The sequence below is a fragment of the Aythya fuligula genome, chromosome 3, assembly GCF_009819795.1.
Source record: "Aythya fuligula isolate bAytFul2 chromosome 3, bAytFul2.pri, whole genome shotgun sequence".
In the NCBI taxonomy this organism is placed as follows: Eukaryota; Metazoa; Chordata; class Aves; order Anseriformes; family Anatidae; genus Aythya; species Aythya fuligula.
In genome coordinates this window covers 8,621,698-8,639,660 of record NC_045561.1, presented here as the reverse complement: position 1 = coordinate 8,639,660, position 17,963 = coordinate 8,621,698, and the positions used below count along the sequence as shown (strand labels likewise).

General features: G+C 37.6%; 1 protein-coding gene across 3 annotated transcripts in view; it reads left to right on the top strand.

The window, feature by feature from the left end:
• Positions 1-17,963, top strand: part of SLX4IP (SLX4 interacting protein) — a 78,166-nt gene that overhangs the window by 46,984 nt on the left and 13,219 nt on the right. For 2 of the 3 annotated variants that reach the window (XM_032184605.1, XM_032184603.1), the window contains 3 exons: positions 12,086-12,139; positions 12,724-12,801; positions 15,428-15,516. In XM_032184605.1, the coding sequence (XP_032040496.1) occupies positions 12,086-12,139; positions 12,724-12,801; positions 15,428-15,516 (221 nt within the window). The remainder of the gene's footprint in view (positions 1-12,085; positions 12,140-12,723; positions 12,802-15,427; positions 15,517-17,963) is intronic. The other variant, XM_032184604.1, reaches the window with a different exon arrangement.

The following is a 17,963-nucleotide window of genomic DNA, read 5'->3' as shown; positions in this document are numbered from 1 at the left end:
TACAGTCTTCTAGCATCACAAGTGATTTAAAGTATTCCCACCCTCCTAGCTGTTAACTCTTATTCTTCTGTTGTGAAATAATCTTTCATTTGTTTTTAACAAGACTTTTTTTCGTCTGTCTTCCTTAAAGAGCAACTCCACAAAAACTTGATGGGCGTAACTGCAGGGAGAATAAGCTTTGTCAGAAAAGCTACCACAGGGACTGTGGAGGACAGAAATCTTTTGAATGAACTTTGATGTTTGCAGTTGCACATTTTGATTTCTCTCTCTCAAAAGAATTATACTGCAGCTTCTTTACAATGGAGTAATTTATGATTTGTGGCCCAGTCCTGCAGATCTTTGTGAACTTTAAACTTCCATTCATCCCTCTGCGACAACAGAGGCTCATAGCTCTCTGAAGTATGCAGCAACTTATGCAATAACTTATGCAAAATGTTTTGATTAGTATTTTGTACTTAATATTTCCTGTGTTTGCTTTAGTGTGTTTTTTTTTTTTTTTTTTTTTCAGCCAGCTAATGGGGGAGTAAAGGCATCTGTTTTTTCACTGGAATATGTCTTCTTCTAGAAGACAAAATTATATATCTGAATTTTCTGTTGTTGCAGGGAAGAGAGGATATGTAGCGAGAACACAAAAATATACTGATGTCCTGTTTAGGTGTTTTCTCTTTAGTGATTTTTCTCTTATCTTAGTTTTCAATGCAAAAGATTTGAGAAGAGCTCTGAGAAAGGCAATGGAGATGATTCCAGATAAGAAATGCAGTACAGGAAACATGGAAAGAACAGGTTGGTGTGCTAGGACTCCATCCAGCCCAGAAAGATAATAACTAGGGAGGACACAACAGGCCTACAGAATCACTTGTACGCTCCTCCTCTTCAAGTATGGGAAAAAATGGGCATAAAATGAAGTTAGTTGAAGTCAAAGTAGCTAGCAGAACTGTGAAACTCTTCACCGAAGGATAATGGGGATGATAAAAGCTTGTGTTGAGCCCATGGGCTTTGGCAAGAACATGAGAGAGGAATCCAGGAAGGGTACGGAGTTCACAGAAATTTCCTATGGCTCAGTAAAGTTTTGAGCTGAGAGTACTTGGAGGCCAGGAGAGTATTGGGGGAAATATTACGTGCAGTTTGCTCTTGTGTTTGGTTTCCCATTGCATGCACTTCTCATGATGTTTAAATGCAAGGCGTTAAGCTGTATGGACTTGTGATCTTATCCAGTGTGGCCTTTCTTATCAAACATCTCTGGAAAAAGCCTGCACTGTAAACAGAAAACTTATTAGTACATTGGAGGGGGTTGGTGTGCTTCAAAGACTGTCAGAGGAAGTTCTGGCTTTCTAGACTGAAGGATCTACATTTGTCTTTTTCCTGATACTGAACTGATATTTGCAGACTTTAGCAATTGCTTTTGCAATTGCTATCACTGTCTTACATGGGACACGTGCAAGTGCAGCACTAGACAGGTTGAATTCTTTCTGCTTATTTTACTTATTCCCTGGGAGCATCTCCCTTGTGAAGTTATGGTCACAGATAGGAAATAAAATAGCATTTTATTTATTTTAAAGATATCCTATAATAAAGTGTTTTACATGCTTAATATTGAAAACAAATATATCATTTTCTTAAAACAATAGGAGAGTTGTTTAAGTTAGTGTATTTTTGTGAAAATTTGGCTTTAGTTTTGAAAACAGCTTTTACCTCAGACCTTTAATTTATACCTGCTTAATTCATTGTTTTTCTCTTACTTGCATCTTGATTCTTTTTCTTGTGTTTCCATACTTTTTTATTCATATTACAAAAATGACTGCTCTCTGTGCATGTGCACAACGTCTGTGGTTGCATGCACAAACATGACAGCTACTATCTTTCTATCCATATCAAACATACAGGTCTTTCGGTAGCATCCAGCTAGATCTGCATTGTAATTTTGCTGTTACAACCTCCGTTTATGCAAACACATGTATATATTTATACACACCCAAATTTCATTTTTTGGAGTTTTAGTTGTATAGCTAGACATAGAGTCAGTACCCATTAATTGTGTATTTGCGAAGTGGAATTATGTCTCCCCTTTAGTTTATCAGCACTAGCTAGAAGCTAGTAGTCAATTTGCCTATCCAAAACATGCAGCATAGAATTAATTGTATCTAACTTTGCACATCTATACTGTAAACACCTACGTCTGGTCTAGTGGTTTAAACTCTCTTCACAACTAATGGAAGTAGGTGGGCTCTTGTTGAGCACAATTCATCTGATACATATATTTAAAGTAGATTGTCAGGTGATGTGAATCATGTTCCAGAAGAGCTTGTTTCTATCAGTTAAAAATGGAGTGCAAAATGCTAGTCTGTAGATGTTGCAAGTTAGGCAAGGTGAATCTTACTTAAAATTTCTGCTTTACTTGGTTGTTACTCACTTGAGAGTATCAAAGTGATTCTCAACTAAGCCAGGGAATTACATAGTAACCTTTCAAAGATAACTTAGCATCCAGCGTTTTTGGAATCCACATGGGGGGATTTTGAAAATTGGTCCCTAAGCACTTGCCATTTCTTCGCTGCTTGATTCTTCTTTGCAACATCTGTTCCTTTTCAAAATATTTTATTCTTTGCTTTGTATAGGTTTTAAAACTTCTATCGTCACCTGGAAGCAGGAATTCAGAGGATAGGATGTCAGCGTTCAGCTTCTTTAGACGTGTTTAAACACTAGGCATGGTAGGAATAGATTGTAAAATGCTCAATGTAGAATTATCTGAGGAATAAATTTGACTTTATTTTCTATCCTTTATGAACATGGCAAATTGGATTTCTCCTAGCAGCATTTCATAGATCCTGTGGTCTGCATTTAATTGATGCTCAGATGCCATGTTTCAGAATGTTTAAAAATATTGGAGAATACATTATTTGGTCAGTACAAGAAATCTGATTTTCATTTGCTGTCTGATCTTTAAAATCTATCTGTAGGATTGCTAGGAGCCTGTGCTGCCTGGAACATTGCACAGATGAAGTTCAAATGTCATCATCTTCTAGCGAGGGCAGTGTGGCAATAATAAGTTCATTCTCCTGAAGTAAAGTGGTTGCAAATATCTGAACCTGGTCAGATTTTTGTTTGGCTAAGTTTTATTGTAGTATGAGTACGTTTGTAGGATTTCCATCCCCCACCCCCCCCACATACACACATTTGGATACGTAAGAGTGCACCTGTGCACTGGGTTCTGTTGTTTAGATGTATACCAGGCCTACCTATTATGCATTTTCAAAAATGTATATGCTGCGTGTCTTTACCTTCCTGTTGTGCTAGTTTTCTGTGCATAGATGGCGGTGACCACGTTTTGGATGTCTGTTAAATAGTGAAAATCTGTGCTATTGGGGCATAGATTCAATTTTGTAGACATAAGTGGAATTGCTGAGATTTGCAGAGCTGTTTTAGCAAGCATGTGTTTGCAACATCAGGACCGTTTACAGCATCTTAGGTTTGAAGGTTTCTCTCTCATAACTAACTGCATGGGAAGGAAGAATAGCTTGATTCTTTATTTTAAAAACAATAAAATACAATTATGAAATTGTAAATAATGAAAGTGGATGAAAAGGGAAATATTTCTAAGGGCAGAAGAAAGACTCTTTTTTAAAAATGACCTAGGTGTGATAGTTTCTTCTGCCTTTTTAAAATTAGTTCAACTGTATGTGAAATGAGATGGAAAAAATAACTACTTAATTTTTATATTGAGATGACATCAGGTTCCTTTAATTAAAAAAAAAAAAAAAGGGAAGGGGAAAAAAAAAAAAGAAAAAGTAGGTACTTTCTATTGATTCTTTCTAAAGAGAGCAATACTATTTTGCTTGCTATGTAAGCAAGAAAGAGTAGAATTTGAATTAAAACCTAAAAGAAATATGATTTCCTTAGAAATGTTTGGAGGAATTTACTTAATTGCAACCAGAAGTTTGACCTGGAAGTGTAACGTTTTGACCTTTTCGCTGTCTGGTTTCCTAAATGTGTTGTTTTGCTCTCTTTAAACTGTGAGAAAATCTGTTTTACACATCTTTAACCCTTGCACTCCCTGCAAGTCTGAGTCCCCAAACAATAACCAGCAGTCCAACAAAAACAGAAATGGACACTGCATCTTAAGAAAAGAAAATCATTATAGATACGTGTTGAACTTTGTCCTTTGTAGTTTTGTTATAGCTGGAAGTAATTGTGGGTGTAATTTGATGGTTAAATATGAACATGAGCTTCTCTTCAACTTTCCTTATTACCATATTACACAACAATACTCTCCTTTATGTCTTTTTGTTCTTAAAGTTCGTTATCATATGACAAAGAGAAAATACAGCTTCTTAAATTGCAAACATTCTTGTGGGTTTATTTGTATTGGGAAAATTTTTAGAAGGCTTCTCAGAAACCCATCCAGGTAGAGACAGAAGCCCAATTCCTGGAAAAAAAGTCATGCATACTCTTCTTATGTAAATAATTCGGTAAGAGCAGTGGTGTGTATTTGATTCTATAGGTTTTTAGCCCTCATCAGTCAAGGTGCTAGATAAATTGTTTATTGTACACACTGAATTATTTCCATGGACTACAAAGGCACAAGTGACATAACGTAAACAAAACTACACTGACCCAGCTTTGCAGGACCTGGGCCTTAATTTATTAAAAACACATATGGAAGTAAATTAAAATTCAGTAGTGCAGCAATTAGTAACGATTCTTAATTGAGAAGGGGAAAAAAAAAAAAAGAGTGCAATCTTGAATATGCATTTTGGATGTGGTAAGAGGGTTTGAGATATTCTAATGCGCAGTAAAGAATGTTTCTCCCTGGATAACCATTCTACATTGCAATATTCTGTATATGTATCTGTGGAAAACAAAGTTGTTTAAGTGACAAAGCTTGCTTTAGAGACAAAACAGAAGGCAACAGTCCTGTATTTGTTTATAAGCGTCTTTCTGATACTCTTTAATTAAAATATTTGGTTTTCTTGTGTGTGTGTATGTGTCATAGGGTATGGGCAATGTTTGTCTGATCTTTTTTGTTGTATTTCCATGGCACCTGATAGGCTCATGTTCTTTGGTCATTTTGCATTTGCTGTTGAATACTGAGAAAGAGGATGCCCTATGCACCTTTGGACACTTAGTATCTGGTGAGCTGCTGCCAGTGACTAGAAGAGATTGAGCTGCACAATTCAGGTGGTCACTAATAATGCTGTCCTCTTGAGTAAGCTTAATTGAGCAGCTGGCTACAAAGCCTTTTGAGGTCAGGTGCCAGCTTCTTGCACCACAACTGGCACCTGCTTCACTGGCAGAGCTGAGTGGCACTGATCAGATGATCACAATCTTTGGTCAGGCTTGGTCCTTTTGGTGGTATCCTCTTTGCATTGGAGTGAATTTTGAGGATTATTTTGAAGTAGAGCCTTTCAGCAGCTGGCTTAATTATGGTCCACTTGTTAGCATTAAAAAAAAAAAAAAAAAATTACAGAAGGTGGCTTTCCACCTATTTGCCATGCTCCAGAATTTCCTTCTTTTCTGAGATGTTAAAAACCTAAAGAATCAGCTGTGTGAACAGAGAAAAACCTGTGAACCCCTGGCACAACATGCTTTGTTCAGACAACTCTGTGAAATGTATGCTGGTTCAAGTTCACAGGCATTTCTTCCAACTTACTTGCTTTTGGAGTGTCCTGGAGATGATAGGGCAGAAGAAGAGAGGGGTCATGACCACCAACATCTACCTCTTAGATCCACTGGGATGTCCTAATAGGAGTTTTTAGAGAAATAATAATAAAAAAAAGATAATGTTGTTTCCTGCTGTGTATCAGGATCAGCTTTGCAGAAACCACCTTTCCACGATTTGTGCCATCTTTTTAAAGTTCTGCAGAAGATACCTGCTACTGGCTTTTCTTTCCCTCATGCCCTCCCACCATGCCTCCAGAGGCAGACTGGCTTTTTTTTTCACCAGACCCATAGGTTTTGTAGCAGTGTGATACAACGTACATTTCTCCACATGTTCCAAACTTGTTCCTGACATTTTTAGTGACCCTTGCCTAAAGACCTTGTTATTGGTAGAAGATGAAAGTCTTTGTCAGCTGTGGGAGCTATAGGGTTAAAACCTTTTCCTCTTGGGGAAGAAGGTTTTGCAGAAGTTATTTCCTATTACCGGGGGAGGAAAGGGGAAAGCCTGGAGACTTGTGAAAGGTTTGCTTGCCTTTGAGTCTTTTAACATCATAGCATTGGCACCTACAATAATGTTGTTCTAATGAACAATAAGGGGAACCAGTCGTGTTTGTTAAATTCTGAAAGGCTCATACAGTTGTTTTTGTTTTCTTCTTTTTTTGCTAGACATGATTTTGTTTTGTAGAGATTCCTGGCATTCAGAAAACAAAATCCTCCTTTCAGGTATTTCATAGCATCAAAAATTTTCTTGAAGCTTATGGATATCTTCAAGGACAGAGTCAGGCTGAAAGGACATATTTTTGAGAAGTGATTCATGCTTTCAAAGGCCGTCCTGTGCATTCCCTTGCACCCCGTAAGTCAGTCTTGTCACCATCACTGAGGCTGTTTCATTTTAGCTAGAAGCTACCTTCTACAGGCAGGCTTACTTTTATCACTGCTAGGAATTCAGTGATATAAGTACGTGGCACTGCTTGATTCGGACACAGCTGTGTCTGGCTAGTCTAGGGGAGATGCTCAGCATGGTGCTGCATGTGCGGTATGTGCAAATGTGACATCAGACAGTTTTTGACTAAGCTTCTCCTTCATGACAATACAGCTGCTTTGAAAAGACTTGAGATTCTCCTCTGCTGACTTGTCACAGCATTTACCGGGGGGCTTGCTTTTCAATTCTCCTTGCCTTTTGGCTGGCACTGACAGATATCTTACTCCTCCTCAGTTGTCAGGCTTGTTCCAGTGGTTAAAGAGCTCCAGGCACGTGGATTCCCCCAGAATACTGTTTATATGCTCAGAACACTGAGGATTCATAAGCAGCTTTCGGTTCATGTGTTGAAGTCTGTCACGTGCAATAAATAATATGGTCATTAAGTTTGAGATCAACTAAAGGGTGAAATCACATCTTGTCTCCTATTAGAAAACAATTGTCTGTGGTAATGGTACGCTGACCTTCAAATACATGGCTCTACTTTATCTGCTCGAATGCATTAGCAGGTGGTGCTTGGTATTATTGCTGTTACATTATGAATGGCTTGTGAGAAAGCTGCTCTCCAGGATTGGATCAGTCTGCCTTTCCACCTCAAGTTTTAGTGAGGGGAAGGCATGTTTTTCCTTCAGAGCTGGCATGTTCTGAGGGTCTCCATCAGATGCATTTCTCACCTTGCAGCCGGATGGTCTGACACTTGTTTTCTTTTCAGTTCTTCTCTCCAAAATACCCATGACAAGCAGGCCAAAAAACACCTTATACTGGATCCAGTTTGCTCAGGAGAGCTCCGAAGTTAGAGTGAATTCCTCCCTTTCCCCGCTAGAGGAGAGCCTTACAACCCTGCTCTTGGGTTTCATCAGTCCAGTTTGGCTGCTAATGGCTCGTGGGCTGAAGCTTTTAGATACTGTGCCATGTCCAAATATCTGTGGTCCAGTAGCAAAAAGGATTCTGCTAGGCATATCTCTGCCTGTCATGATGGGATTAATTTGAAGCTTTCTTTACTTCATCTAGCAGGGGCCCTGTTTCCTGGTAGGCACCAAATCTTGCTCCCGAATCCTCAATGCGATAGATCTTCTACCTGTATGTGTCAACAAATAGCCTGTTTTCAGAAGATTTAGTGACTAGAAGAATAGTGCTAATACTGACAAAATCATGAAAGGGAAAATAAGGAGGAAAAAAACAAAACAAAACAAAACAGTTTTTGCCTGTACTTGGTTAAAACTGGCTGTAAGGCACCCTGGAAAATACAGAAGAAAACTAAGTCATTGAATTTATTTGCAGATATATGAGTTATCAAGGTCAGACCCTGCATATTTGCAACACAAGGGAGCAATTGGTAGAACCATAAGAGAGGAGTGCTTTGTTTTTGTGCATGGACAATAGTGCCTGCAGTGCTGCATTAATGTCTCTTAGCTTACCCTCGCTCTTCCTGACATGCACGTGTGCACACACATACGTGTGTATATAGTCAGTACTGTACCCAGGCTTTTCTTTTAGGCCACATTTATTGTATATAAATCTAAAGGCCAAAATGTATTTTTTCTTAATTATTAAAAATGGGAAAAAGGGCTTTTTGATGTTTTTTTAATATTATTATTATTATTACATGTTTTCCTGCGTACTTCTTGTAATTATCACTTGAAATAATGGAAATTTAAAAAATAATTGAAAAATTTTTAAACTGAAGGGAGAATGTATGGAAAGACTGGCTGACATCCTCAGCTGTGTAAGTTGGTCTGGACCCATTGGTTATCTGCTGTATAAAAATTTGCATCAGATGAAGATCAGTTATGCTTGCTGTTACATATGAAGCTGATACTTTTTGTGTGTGTGATCTGAGGTAGTGCCCTGGAAATCCCATACCCATTCAGAACACCAGAAAAGACTCAGGAAGTCTTGGTGTCTTCTTGTTGTGTTCCCTGCCATTCTGCTGCCCCTAGCTTACCCCAGACTTAGGCTTAAATTTACATGCAGCATTTGGTTATGAATCTCATCTAAATTAGAAATAGTGACCTGGAGCAGATGGTGTGACGAACTGAATTTCTTCTGGGAGAGAAAACATGCAGAATCAACACTAGGTTTAGAATAAAAGTGTTTTTTTCGAAGTTTACCAACGATCAGGAATTTGGATTTGGTGGTGAATAATTTTAAAAGGAGAAATATGACCGCTAAAAAGCGGTGTAATAATATGTCTGTAGATCACTTTGAAGATGAAAAGCTCTATATACTGTAAACATTATTACTCGAATAGCTTAATTTGCATGGAATAATTAGCATAGGCAAAATGTAGATTTTTTTTTTAATGTACAATACAGTATTTCAGAAAGCCTAATGCACCTATTTATTTTCAAGTTGTAACCAAAGAAATTCATCTTTTTTTAACATTTGTTGCAAGGATTTGTGATCTTACTTTATGAACAGAGGCAGTCCTAGACAAGGATAACCTGTTAGAAACATGAAATGCCTAGACTAGGAGAAAAAATTATTTTGTTTATTTATTGTTATTTGTGTTTAAAGCTGGTGTAAAACCCCTGTGCAATGAGAAATTGGTGCCTCTCGGATATGGAAGCTTTTGGGGGGCAATCACGCTCCTCAGGCCTGAGCTGTGGCTTTGGCAAAGGCTTGCCCCAAGTTGGTTGCGGAGCCGTGCAGGTGCCCGATTCCGCTGGGAGGTGAACACCTGCCAGGCTGCTCCAGATAACTCAGCAGCTCAGAGGCATTTTCCCAGGCTCCAGATGAGCAGGCTCGAATAGCCGTGGGAGAGGGCTTCCCGCTGCTGGACGCTGTACCACAGCCGCCTCTTGGCAGCCCGCTGGAAGCTCAAGGCAGCTTGGCTCTAACTCCTTCGGCAAACAAGCGGTGCTGGATAGTTTTACAGCAGAGAGTCGGTGTCTGATACTTCCTCTCAGTGTCTTGGGACTCTGAATAATAACAGGCAGGGCAAATTACCATTCCCCTAAAAGGCAGCACTCACTGGTGCATGTTACAGCTGAGAGTGAGCTGTGGCTGTTCTACAATTACTTTTATTCAGTCACATCTGGGGGCTCTGGAGTTGTAGTTTGGTTTAGCATGTTTGTTTGTTTGTTTTTTGGAACTGGGATCTGGTGTTTTAGGTGCACAGTTTTGAAGAAAAAAAAACTACAGACCAGTAACAAAATTTATATTTCTACTTCTCTGTTGGCAATCTATGAAATGGATTTATGTCTGCATTGTATGATGAAGAGGAACCTGAAGGCTAGGCTGAGTACATTTGCTGATCCCAAGATCTGTGAAATTTCTCTCTTACTGGCTGCAAAAGTCTTTTGTAGCTTGAGGGTAAACCTTCTACAGTGCACTTAAAATGAGTTAATGCTGGATTATTTGGTACATCTCACTTGGTCCCTCCTTACAGACAGCGTGACGAGCAGCTTTTGGTGCTCGCACAGTATATGCTGGCTTTCTTTCCTGGAGCATAATTCACGGCTTGCCCTAAATCAACATCAGCATATGCTAGTATATAAACAGAGTTGATGGTGAACAAGTCTGAAGCTGAGAGCAGATTGAGACTCATGCTGAGTAACTGTAGAAAGTTTATTTAAAAAAAAAATAAAAAAAAATACACACCTGCAAGGTGCATGAGGTTGTGAGATAAGGTGCCCTTGTGGGGCTTATGTTTTAGCTGCTTCTTCCTTGAAGCAGAGTGCTTAATTGGATAATAGATTTCTCTTGCAGGAAGCAGAAAGACGGTATCACGGTTTTTATAGTTCTGCAATAATCCTGACAATTTTAATACTGGGAAGTTTATGAACTCGAGCTGACTTTATGGGTTGGATTAGATGTCGCATACAAGAGGTTTCCAAACATTTGATAAGCGTAGCTGAAGGATAGTTTCAAAATATAGGTATTTTGAATGCAATGCATCTTAAACTTTTTTTTCTACTATTAGCAATAAGTACCAGCAAATCACCTCTTTTGGCTTTTTCAGCAAAGTCAAGCAGCAGATAGTCACGGAAACAAAAATTCTTCTTTAGTGTTAGTCCCTCCAGGCAGAGCATATTAGCTTGGGTGCCAGCTCCCCATGAGGGCTCTACAATACTGTCAGACCTGAGCTGACACTGCAAAAACAGTGTGAAGCTCTCTGCATCTCTTATGCATATATTTTGATAGATTGGAGGTAGGTGTTCTGCTCCAGGGAACAGTAACTGGCTCAATCAAGGGCCTTGAAGAAGAATTTTAAACTTTGTTAGGCCATTAGTCAATCAAATATGATTAAGTGCATAACTTCTCAGAATACCAGGATAACAAGACAAATACACAGATGTATGTGTCACCTGATTCTCAAAAGAATTTCATAAATGAAGTATTGTGCTCTTCTCTGAGTAAAAGCAAAAAAATCATGCTTTTTTCATTTCTATTCTTTCTCAAGAAAAGGATTTTGTTCAGGTACACAGAGGTGGAAAGACTTCCATTCCTGGTTTTGGAAATTTGTTTGGAGAGTTGTACTTCTGGGAATGTTACTTTTTTTGGCATGATAGAGATCACAGTGGAAATGCTATCACCACACTGATAACTTATTTATGTGAAGAGCAAATTCTTTGATTTGGCTAATCCTACCAGTGTTAAAGAATTATGGATGCCAAACTGGAAATTGCTAAAAGTAATTTTCTTTAATTGTGTTCATAAATATACAGTTAATAAAGGTGGTGGATTACATCCAATTTTTTCTTTAGCACTCATCGTTTTCAAAGGATAGTTTAACTTGTCGAATCTTGACTTGATCTTTAAAGGGAAGTCAAATTTTCAGATACCTTCAGTGTCTTCCTGAGGGGAAGGAAAAAAAGATGGCTGATAAATTTCAAAGGGATTATGATCAATACCTATAGTTCTCAACGAGGACTGATGCTGAGCAGCACTGCATGGTGAGCCTCGGGAGATCTGGAGTACAAGTAGGAGAGCTACAGACCGTGCAGGAGAGGACATGCATATTTTATTTTGTATTTAGGAATACGATGTGCTTTAGCACTTGCTCCTGGGATTGGGAAAGGAGCGCATGGGCTTCTCTTACATCCTGTTAAATGTTTGGAGAGAACAGCAGTAGCACTTGATTTTTGAACTCATGTGGTAATTGCATCTAGGGTAGCTGACTGTCTTGGAAAGAGCACTATTATAAGTATTGCAGAACCACCAGAGTCAGGGGAAATGTCATTAATTGCCTTTTGCAAATTCATTTTACTGAGGTGTAAGGAGAGACTACAGAGGAGACAGAGGAGGAGGAGTCACAGGTTCTCACTTCTTTCAATTTCAGTGGGAGTTAAGTTGCTAAATACCTTTATGAATCAAGTCCTGATTTACCCAGGGTCATTTGGGAATTAAAGTAGAACAAAAGTAAAAGCTGATTTCCTTAGCTCTAGTCTTGGAGTCTCTTTGCTGTAATATAATCCTTTCTGTCCTTTTCTTATGCTCCTGGTGCACAAGGATTTCTGTCATTCTCAGGAATGGAAACTGAAGAAACCTCTGTGTCCATTACAGGTATCGCTGGGGCAGCCAGGCTAGCTTTGTGTGCTTGTGGATATTGAGGAGGCTAAATGTATGCATTTCTCACTTAATTCAATGCAAGTGGAGATAATTAGGCCTCTTGTGGATTTTTATAGCCGGCATTTTTTGTATCAGCTTTGAGCATGTCTTCTTTCTCCAGAAAGTAGTTAAATGCAGTTAAATAAAAGGTTGCCCGTAGTTTTTGTGTAGAATATGAATGAAAACCTAGCAGTAACTAGGAGTCTAGCCTTGTGGACTAATGACTGAGGCAGTAGCTTATTAAGTGGATAGCAACTGTGATCAGTTAATTGACTTAACTATGTTTCTGTGGTTGTGTACCAGAACTTGAAGTTTAGTAGGTTGTTTAGATTTTTCTTCCTCCTGTTCCAGGTATGAATTTCTTGAGATTTCAATATGAGTAGTTTCTTTTTAAAATATTTCTTTAAAGATATGTTTTCCTGAGCTGCAGTTTCTTTCTCTCAACCAATCTTATCTTTTTAGATGTGCAACACTTTGAGACCAAAATATCTGATATACCTTTACACTTATTATTATTATCTCTTTGTTTTATGTTGCAGCCAACAGTTTTCACATTACTGCCTATTTTATGAAGAGATGGGTTAATCTCCGTTGTGCTGTAGGGAAACATTATCGTGGTAAGAAATCATTTTCTAATAATATTACTTAAAATTCTGTTCAAAATGGAGGGCAAAAAAAAGGATGCAAACTAATAGTTGTTAAATTTTGGTCTGCTTAATCAAGATCTGTTTGGGAGCTTGACTTTTTTTTCTCAAGGGGATGTTTGCTGAAAAACGAGAAGAGTTTCCTACCATATGATGGATTTTCTTTTAACTTAATTTTAAATTTTTGTATACCTTGCCCCCAGGGTAATCAGCTAAGCCACACCAAATTCTGTAAGTTGATGAGACTCAGCATTTTACTGAGTCTCTGCAGGGTGAATCAACCAGAGGTTGCAGTATGAATCACTTCATTATTGCTTGAGTGTCTTGTGACATCAACTGTGTAGTACAAGTGTATGCAAGAAAAAGCTTTCATTCGGCTCAGTGCTATAAAACCTTAACTTAGGTGATGTCATTGGACCAGATCTTTTTTCAAGTCTTCTCAAGCCAAGATGCTCTGTAAGGAAATGATATCAATCCTGTCCTGCCAACAGCAATAAAGAGGAGCTGTAATGATCACTGCCCTTTGTGTTGAGCTTTTCATATTAAAATAAATAAATAAATAAAAAAAATTCTTCAGGTTCCTTTAAAAATATTGACTACTTGAATGGTATTTTAAGGTATTTCCTATTTTTATAGGAATTCATTGGATTCGTCAGTGTTTAAATCTCTTCAAATACCAACTGTTTTTAATCCATTGCAGTGTTATTTTAAATGTTTCATCAGACTTGTTCCCCCTGTCTCCTGGAACAATAGATTGTGCGCTAGTGTCTCAGCACGGCATTGTTTTCTGTATATTAAATTCGGGCCTTTTTAAAGTGTCAATCAAATATCATTGTACCTAAAGATACTTTCATTCTGTTAACCAGCAAGTGAGATTGTCATAAAGTATGACAATAAAAGTTGCTAACTGGAATGAACTTGCTGTACTAGTGCTGCTAAAAAGAAAGGCTTTGATTCCAGAGTCAAAATTTTTTTCTACACAAAGTTTCTAGCAAGAGAGGAGCTTCATTTTACTGGGTTTCACTGCCAATAACTACCAGAAGAATAGCCTCACAAAATAATTTGATACCAATGTCTCATTTTGGTAAGATACATCTGTAGTTTCACAGACAAAAAATGGACATTTGGCCTAACAGAAAAAGAATCTTGCATACTGTAAATGGTGTCTCAGTATCCAAAGTCAGCTTTACAAAGTGATGATTATTGGAACCATGCACAGCAAATTCAGTCCTTGTAATAGTTGTCCAGCTTTTCTTTTGCATTTCATTTGGAAGTGGTCTGTGTCAGTTTGAAAGCCATCGTACAAGAACTTTGGGGGTGGCTTCTCGCGTCTTGAGGATACAAGCAGAGAAACAGCAGTCTGATGATAGGGCACAGGATGAATATTTCCTTGGAAACAGTTTTGCCTATAGAGCCGGTATTTCTGAAAGGCTCACCATACTCTTTATCCAGTTACAGTAGCTTAACAAGTAGTTTTGCCAACAAACATGCATCTGAGGTCTCTGTGTACACTTCTTCAACCAAAGGCAAGTACAAGATAATCAGTTTTAACACCCCCATCTTTCATAGTAATTACTCTAGCAAAGCCAATGCTGGCAAGCACTTGGAATGGTTAGTTGGATACTATTGGACACGTGCTGGTGGTGAAGGAGCACTGCCTTCTAGAGAGGCAGTTGACCACATGAATGACCCACACTGGTGAATTATGTACATCCTGAGTATACTCCGTTTATTATGTGGAGATACTTTACAAAAATCTCTGAGGTCAGCCTCCTGGGTATCTTTCTGCATGCTGTGTCTTCCTGTCCCAGAAAATAGGGTGTTGTGATTTGTTTTGGAAGTACGGCAAACTTTAAAATCTAGTAATTGTCTTAAGAAAGAAAGGGAGAAAAAGTTCAGGTGAAAATATGAAGGTGTTAATCTGGAAATTACCAGATATGTCAAATAAAGTATCCAGCTTTCCTCTTTGCATATCATTTCCCGGGGTTGAATAAAGCTATGCTTGGTCTGTTTTAATCTGAGAACCCTTCCATTTTCAATCCTCTGTAACTAGCAACTTGGGTGTGTTCACAACAAACCATGTGATCTTGAGTAAAATACGTAATTCAGTAACAGTTAAATAATTTATCTAGTGACTTCAAAATCACTGTAGTCAGTGTTGGAAGCACTTGGTCTTACGCTGAGTTTTTGTATCAAGTGCTGATTGAATATGTTGTGCTGTACTACAAACACAATTTGTAGCTTTTGCTATGAAAAGACTAATCACCAAAATAGCACAAAATAAATCATTGTGAAGTGTTTTTTTCTCTTGGTTCTGTCTAGTATAGTTGTTCAGAGGTGTGGTTGGACTAATTTGCAGCAGTGACTGTTCTCTTGGGAATTAAACTGACTTATTGATTTAATTTTATTTTTAAGGATTAAAAAAGCAAAAAAAAAAAAAATCAGTGATGTGATCTTGAAAAGAAATAAGCAAGCAGTGGAGGGCTGAAGTGAGTTAGTGCGCCATTTACACTATCTTTTCTTTACAAAAATAAAATGCATGCATGTCAGAATACGAGTTTAATTTTTACAATCTTCTTTTTAATTCTTTTTTGCATAGAGCTACGTGTGTTTCCAGACAAATTTGTAGTTTGTGTCAGTAAACTTGAATTTAATCCAAATGCTTGGACATGTGAAGAGGGTGCATTGGTATGTACAAAACTGTTCTATAATTTTTCTGGTTTGTTTTACAGTGGTAAGATGAATGTTTATATGTAGTTGTAATTATTTGCGTATTTGTGAATGTTATCTTGGAACCAAAATCTCCTATTAACAATTGGTCCAGAGTATTCAAAAAGACATTCTGAAGTAACTGTCTGAAGCAGATGAGAATGGGGATTTCTGGAAGCTCAGCATTTTCTGAGTTGCATAAGGCACCTTGTTTCACGGATCTCTTTTTTCCTTTGTATTTTGTCCTTGTAATACTTTACTTTCCAAGATTATAATGGGTCAGTTTCTAGTGTCAGTGGCTTTCTTGTATGTTTTCCTAGCACTTGTTCTGCAAAACAACTCATATGGATCAGTGCTAGCCCTGCTGGGAAAAAAAAAATCCCCAAGCATTTATGGAGAAAAAGGTACTGGTGTATAGTTAAATACCATAAACTATTCTGCTTAAATATTTCATCTTGAAGGCTTTATCAGGGTCAAAAGCTTATGAATTTTATGCTGCAGTTAACTGCTGATTGTCTCAGGAGTGTTCACATTGACCCAGGTGGCCTGCTATATGGCAGGCAGTCTCTTCTGTGCTCACAATAAGTCAGCATTATATGCTGAGTTCTATGTATGTTTTATTAGTTGCTGTTAGATATGTTAAAATATACTTGACATCTTAAAAAAATAAATAATTAAATAAAAATCTAAACCTTGTACTTAGTATTTTTTTCATATCAAGCAGATTTGTATTTGTTATACTAAATGCATATTATCTTGATTCTTAAACTGGTAAATATCATTAAAAGATGAAGGAACAAGGAAATGTTTTTCTCTTTCACGGAAAAAAATATAACTTTAGAAGGATTTTGCTGTTTTGGAAAGTTATTACTTTTCAGGATCATCTTGAAAAACTATTTAGATGCTTTAAGTAGAAAATCCTGTCTTAGTGTTTTGAGTAAGAAATAATTATTTCTTTCTTGTTTAAGTAGCTCTTATGAGATATCAAGTTCTCTCCTTTAGTATGTGTATTTTGTTTTGTTTTTCTTTCCAAAGCTTTTTTTTTTTTTTTTTTTTTTTTTTTAGTTTATTTCACATGACTCTGTGTAGTAAGAAGGTAAATGAAAAATAAAACAATATGGACTTCAGCTTGACTATTTGAAAAATCCATCTGATCTATGGAAACTCCTAGTTGTTTAAAAAGGGATTTCAAGCATTTTTGTGTTTAAAAACAACAACCAGTAAAGAACAAACAAAAATCTCTGTGGGATCATACCCTAAACAATAATAAAGCCTTGGGAGTTTGCTGTATTTACAGATGCAAGAGGTGCACACAGAACTGGCTGGCACGGTCAGTGCGGCGTATTGGTAGGAGAGAGTAAGATAAAGCTATCCCTAAGCCATTATCGCTGATTTGAAGAACTAAAAGGGAACACACTCCCAGCAAATGTTTCTGAGAACCATCCTGACTCTTGTCATACTAACTTAAAGGACCCACTGCAGACTGTTTTGTTGACCCAATACTTCTACAGCATGTTAATACCAGGTTTGTCCTAGACTGCAGTTCAGTGCTTTGCCAAACTGGGAGGGTGTTTGGTTGCCACTGGGGGATAATTTTAGGTTTTTGTCACTCCAGAAGCAAAGACTAAGGATCTGCACTGTGTGTGCTTTTCCCTATGCAATTTAGCCCTGAGTGTGCTTGAACTCCAAAGTAGACTGCAAAAGACCACCCAGAAGACCTTTCTGTTGATAGACTCCAGTGTATTCTGTCATGGGCTAAAAATGAGGCATATGTTTTGTTTTCCTCTGTCTGTTGTTTGGGTTTGAATCATTTCATAATATTGTATTCTAGTTCTTTTAAATGTTTAATCAGCTTACACCCTTGGTTTGAGGGTCTATCTGTGTTTTATAAAAGCAGTTGACTCTGTGTTAATGGAGACTTTGTCACATTTCAGTGTTGCTTATTGTCATTGCGATTGACTTAGTCAAGGCTTAACAATTTTCATTTTTGTTTTACAACTACTTTTATGAAGTTTTATGGTTTGGGTCAAACATTCTTTCCTGAGCTCTGTCAAGACAAGTCAGGCTCGATGCCTTCCTTTCCAATTACTTTGAACCAATTTTATGTCAGCCTGATATGCATTTCTTTCACTTATTGCAACTCTTTTTTCATCTATCTTCAGCACTTTGTCCTTCATCTTTTCACTGTCTTTTAAGCTATTTTGTTTCTCCTGGAATAGAGAGTGATTAAATCAAGAGTGCCAGGAGTTGCAGCCAGATTAAAAAAAAAAAAAAAAAAAAAAAAAAAAATCTTATATCCTACATCTTGGGAAAGTTCATAATTAGATTGGTTTTGAGATATTCGCAAGCACAAACCTTAGCATCAATTGCTGAGAAAAGCAATTTGAAGCCTTCTGCGATGCATCCTGTAAGACCAAGAAAATGGT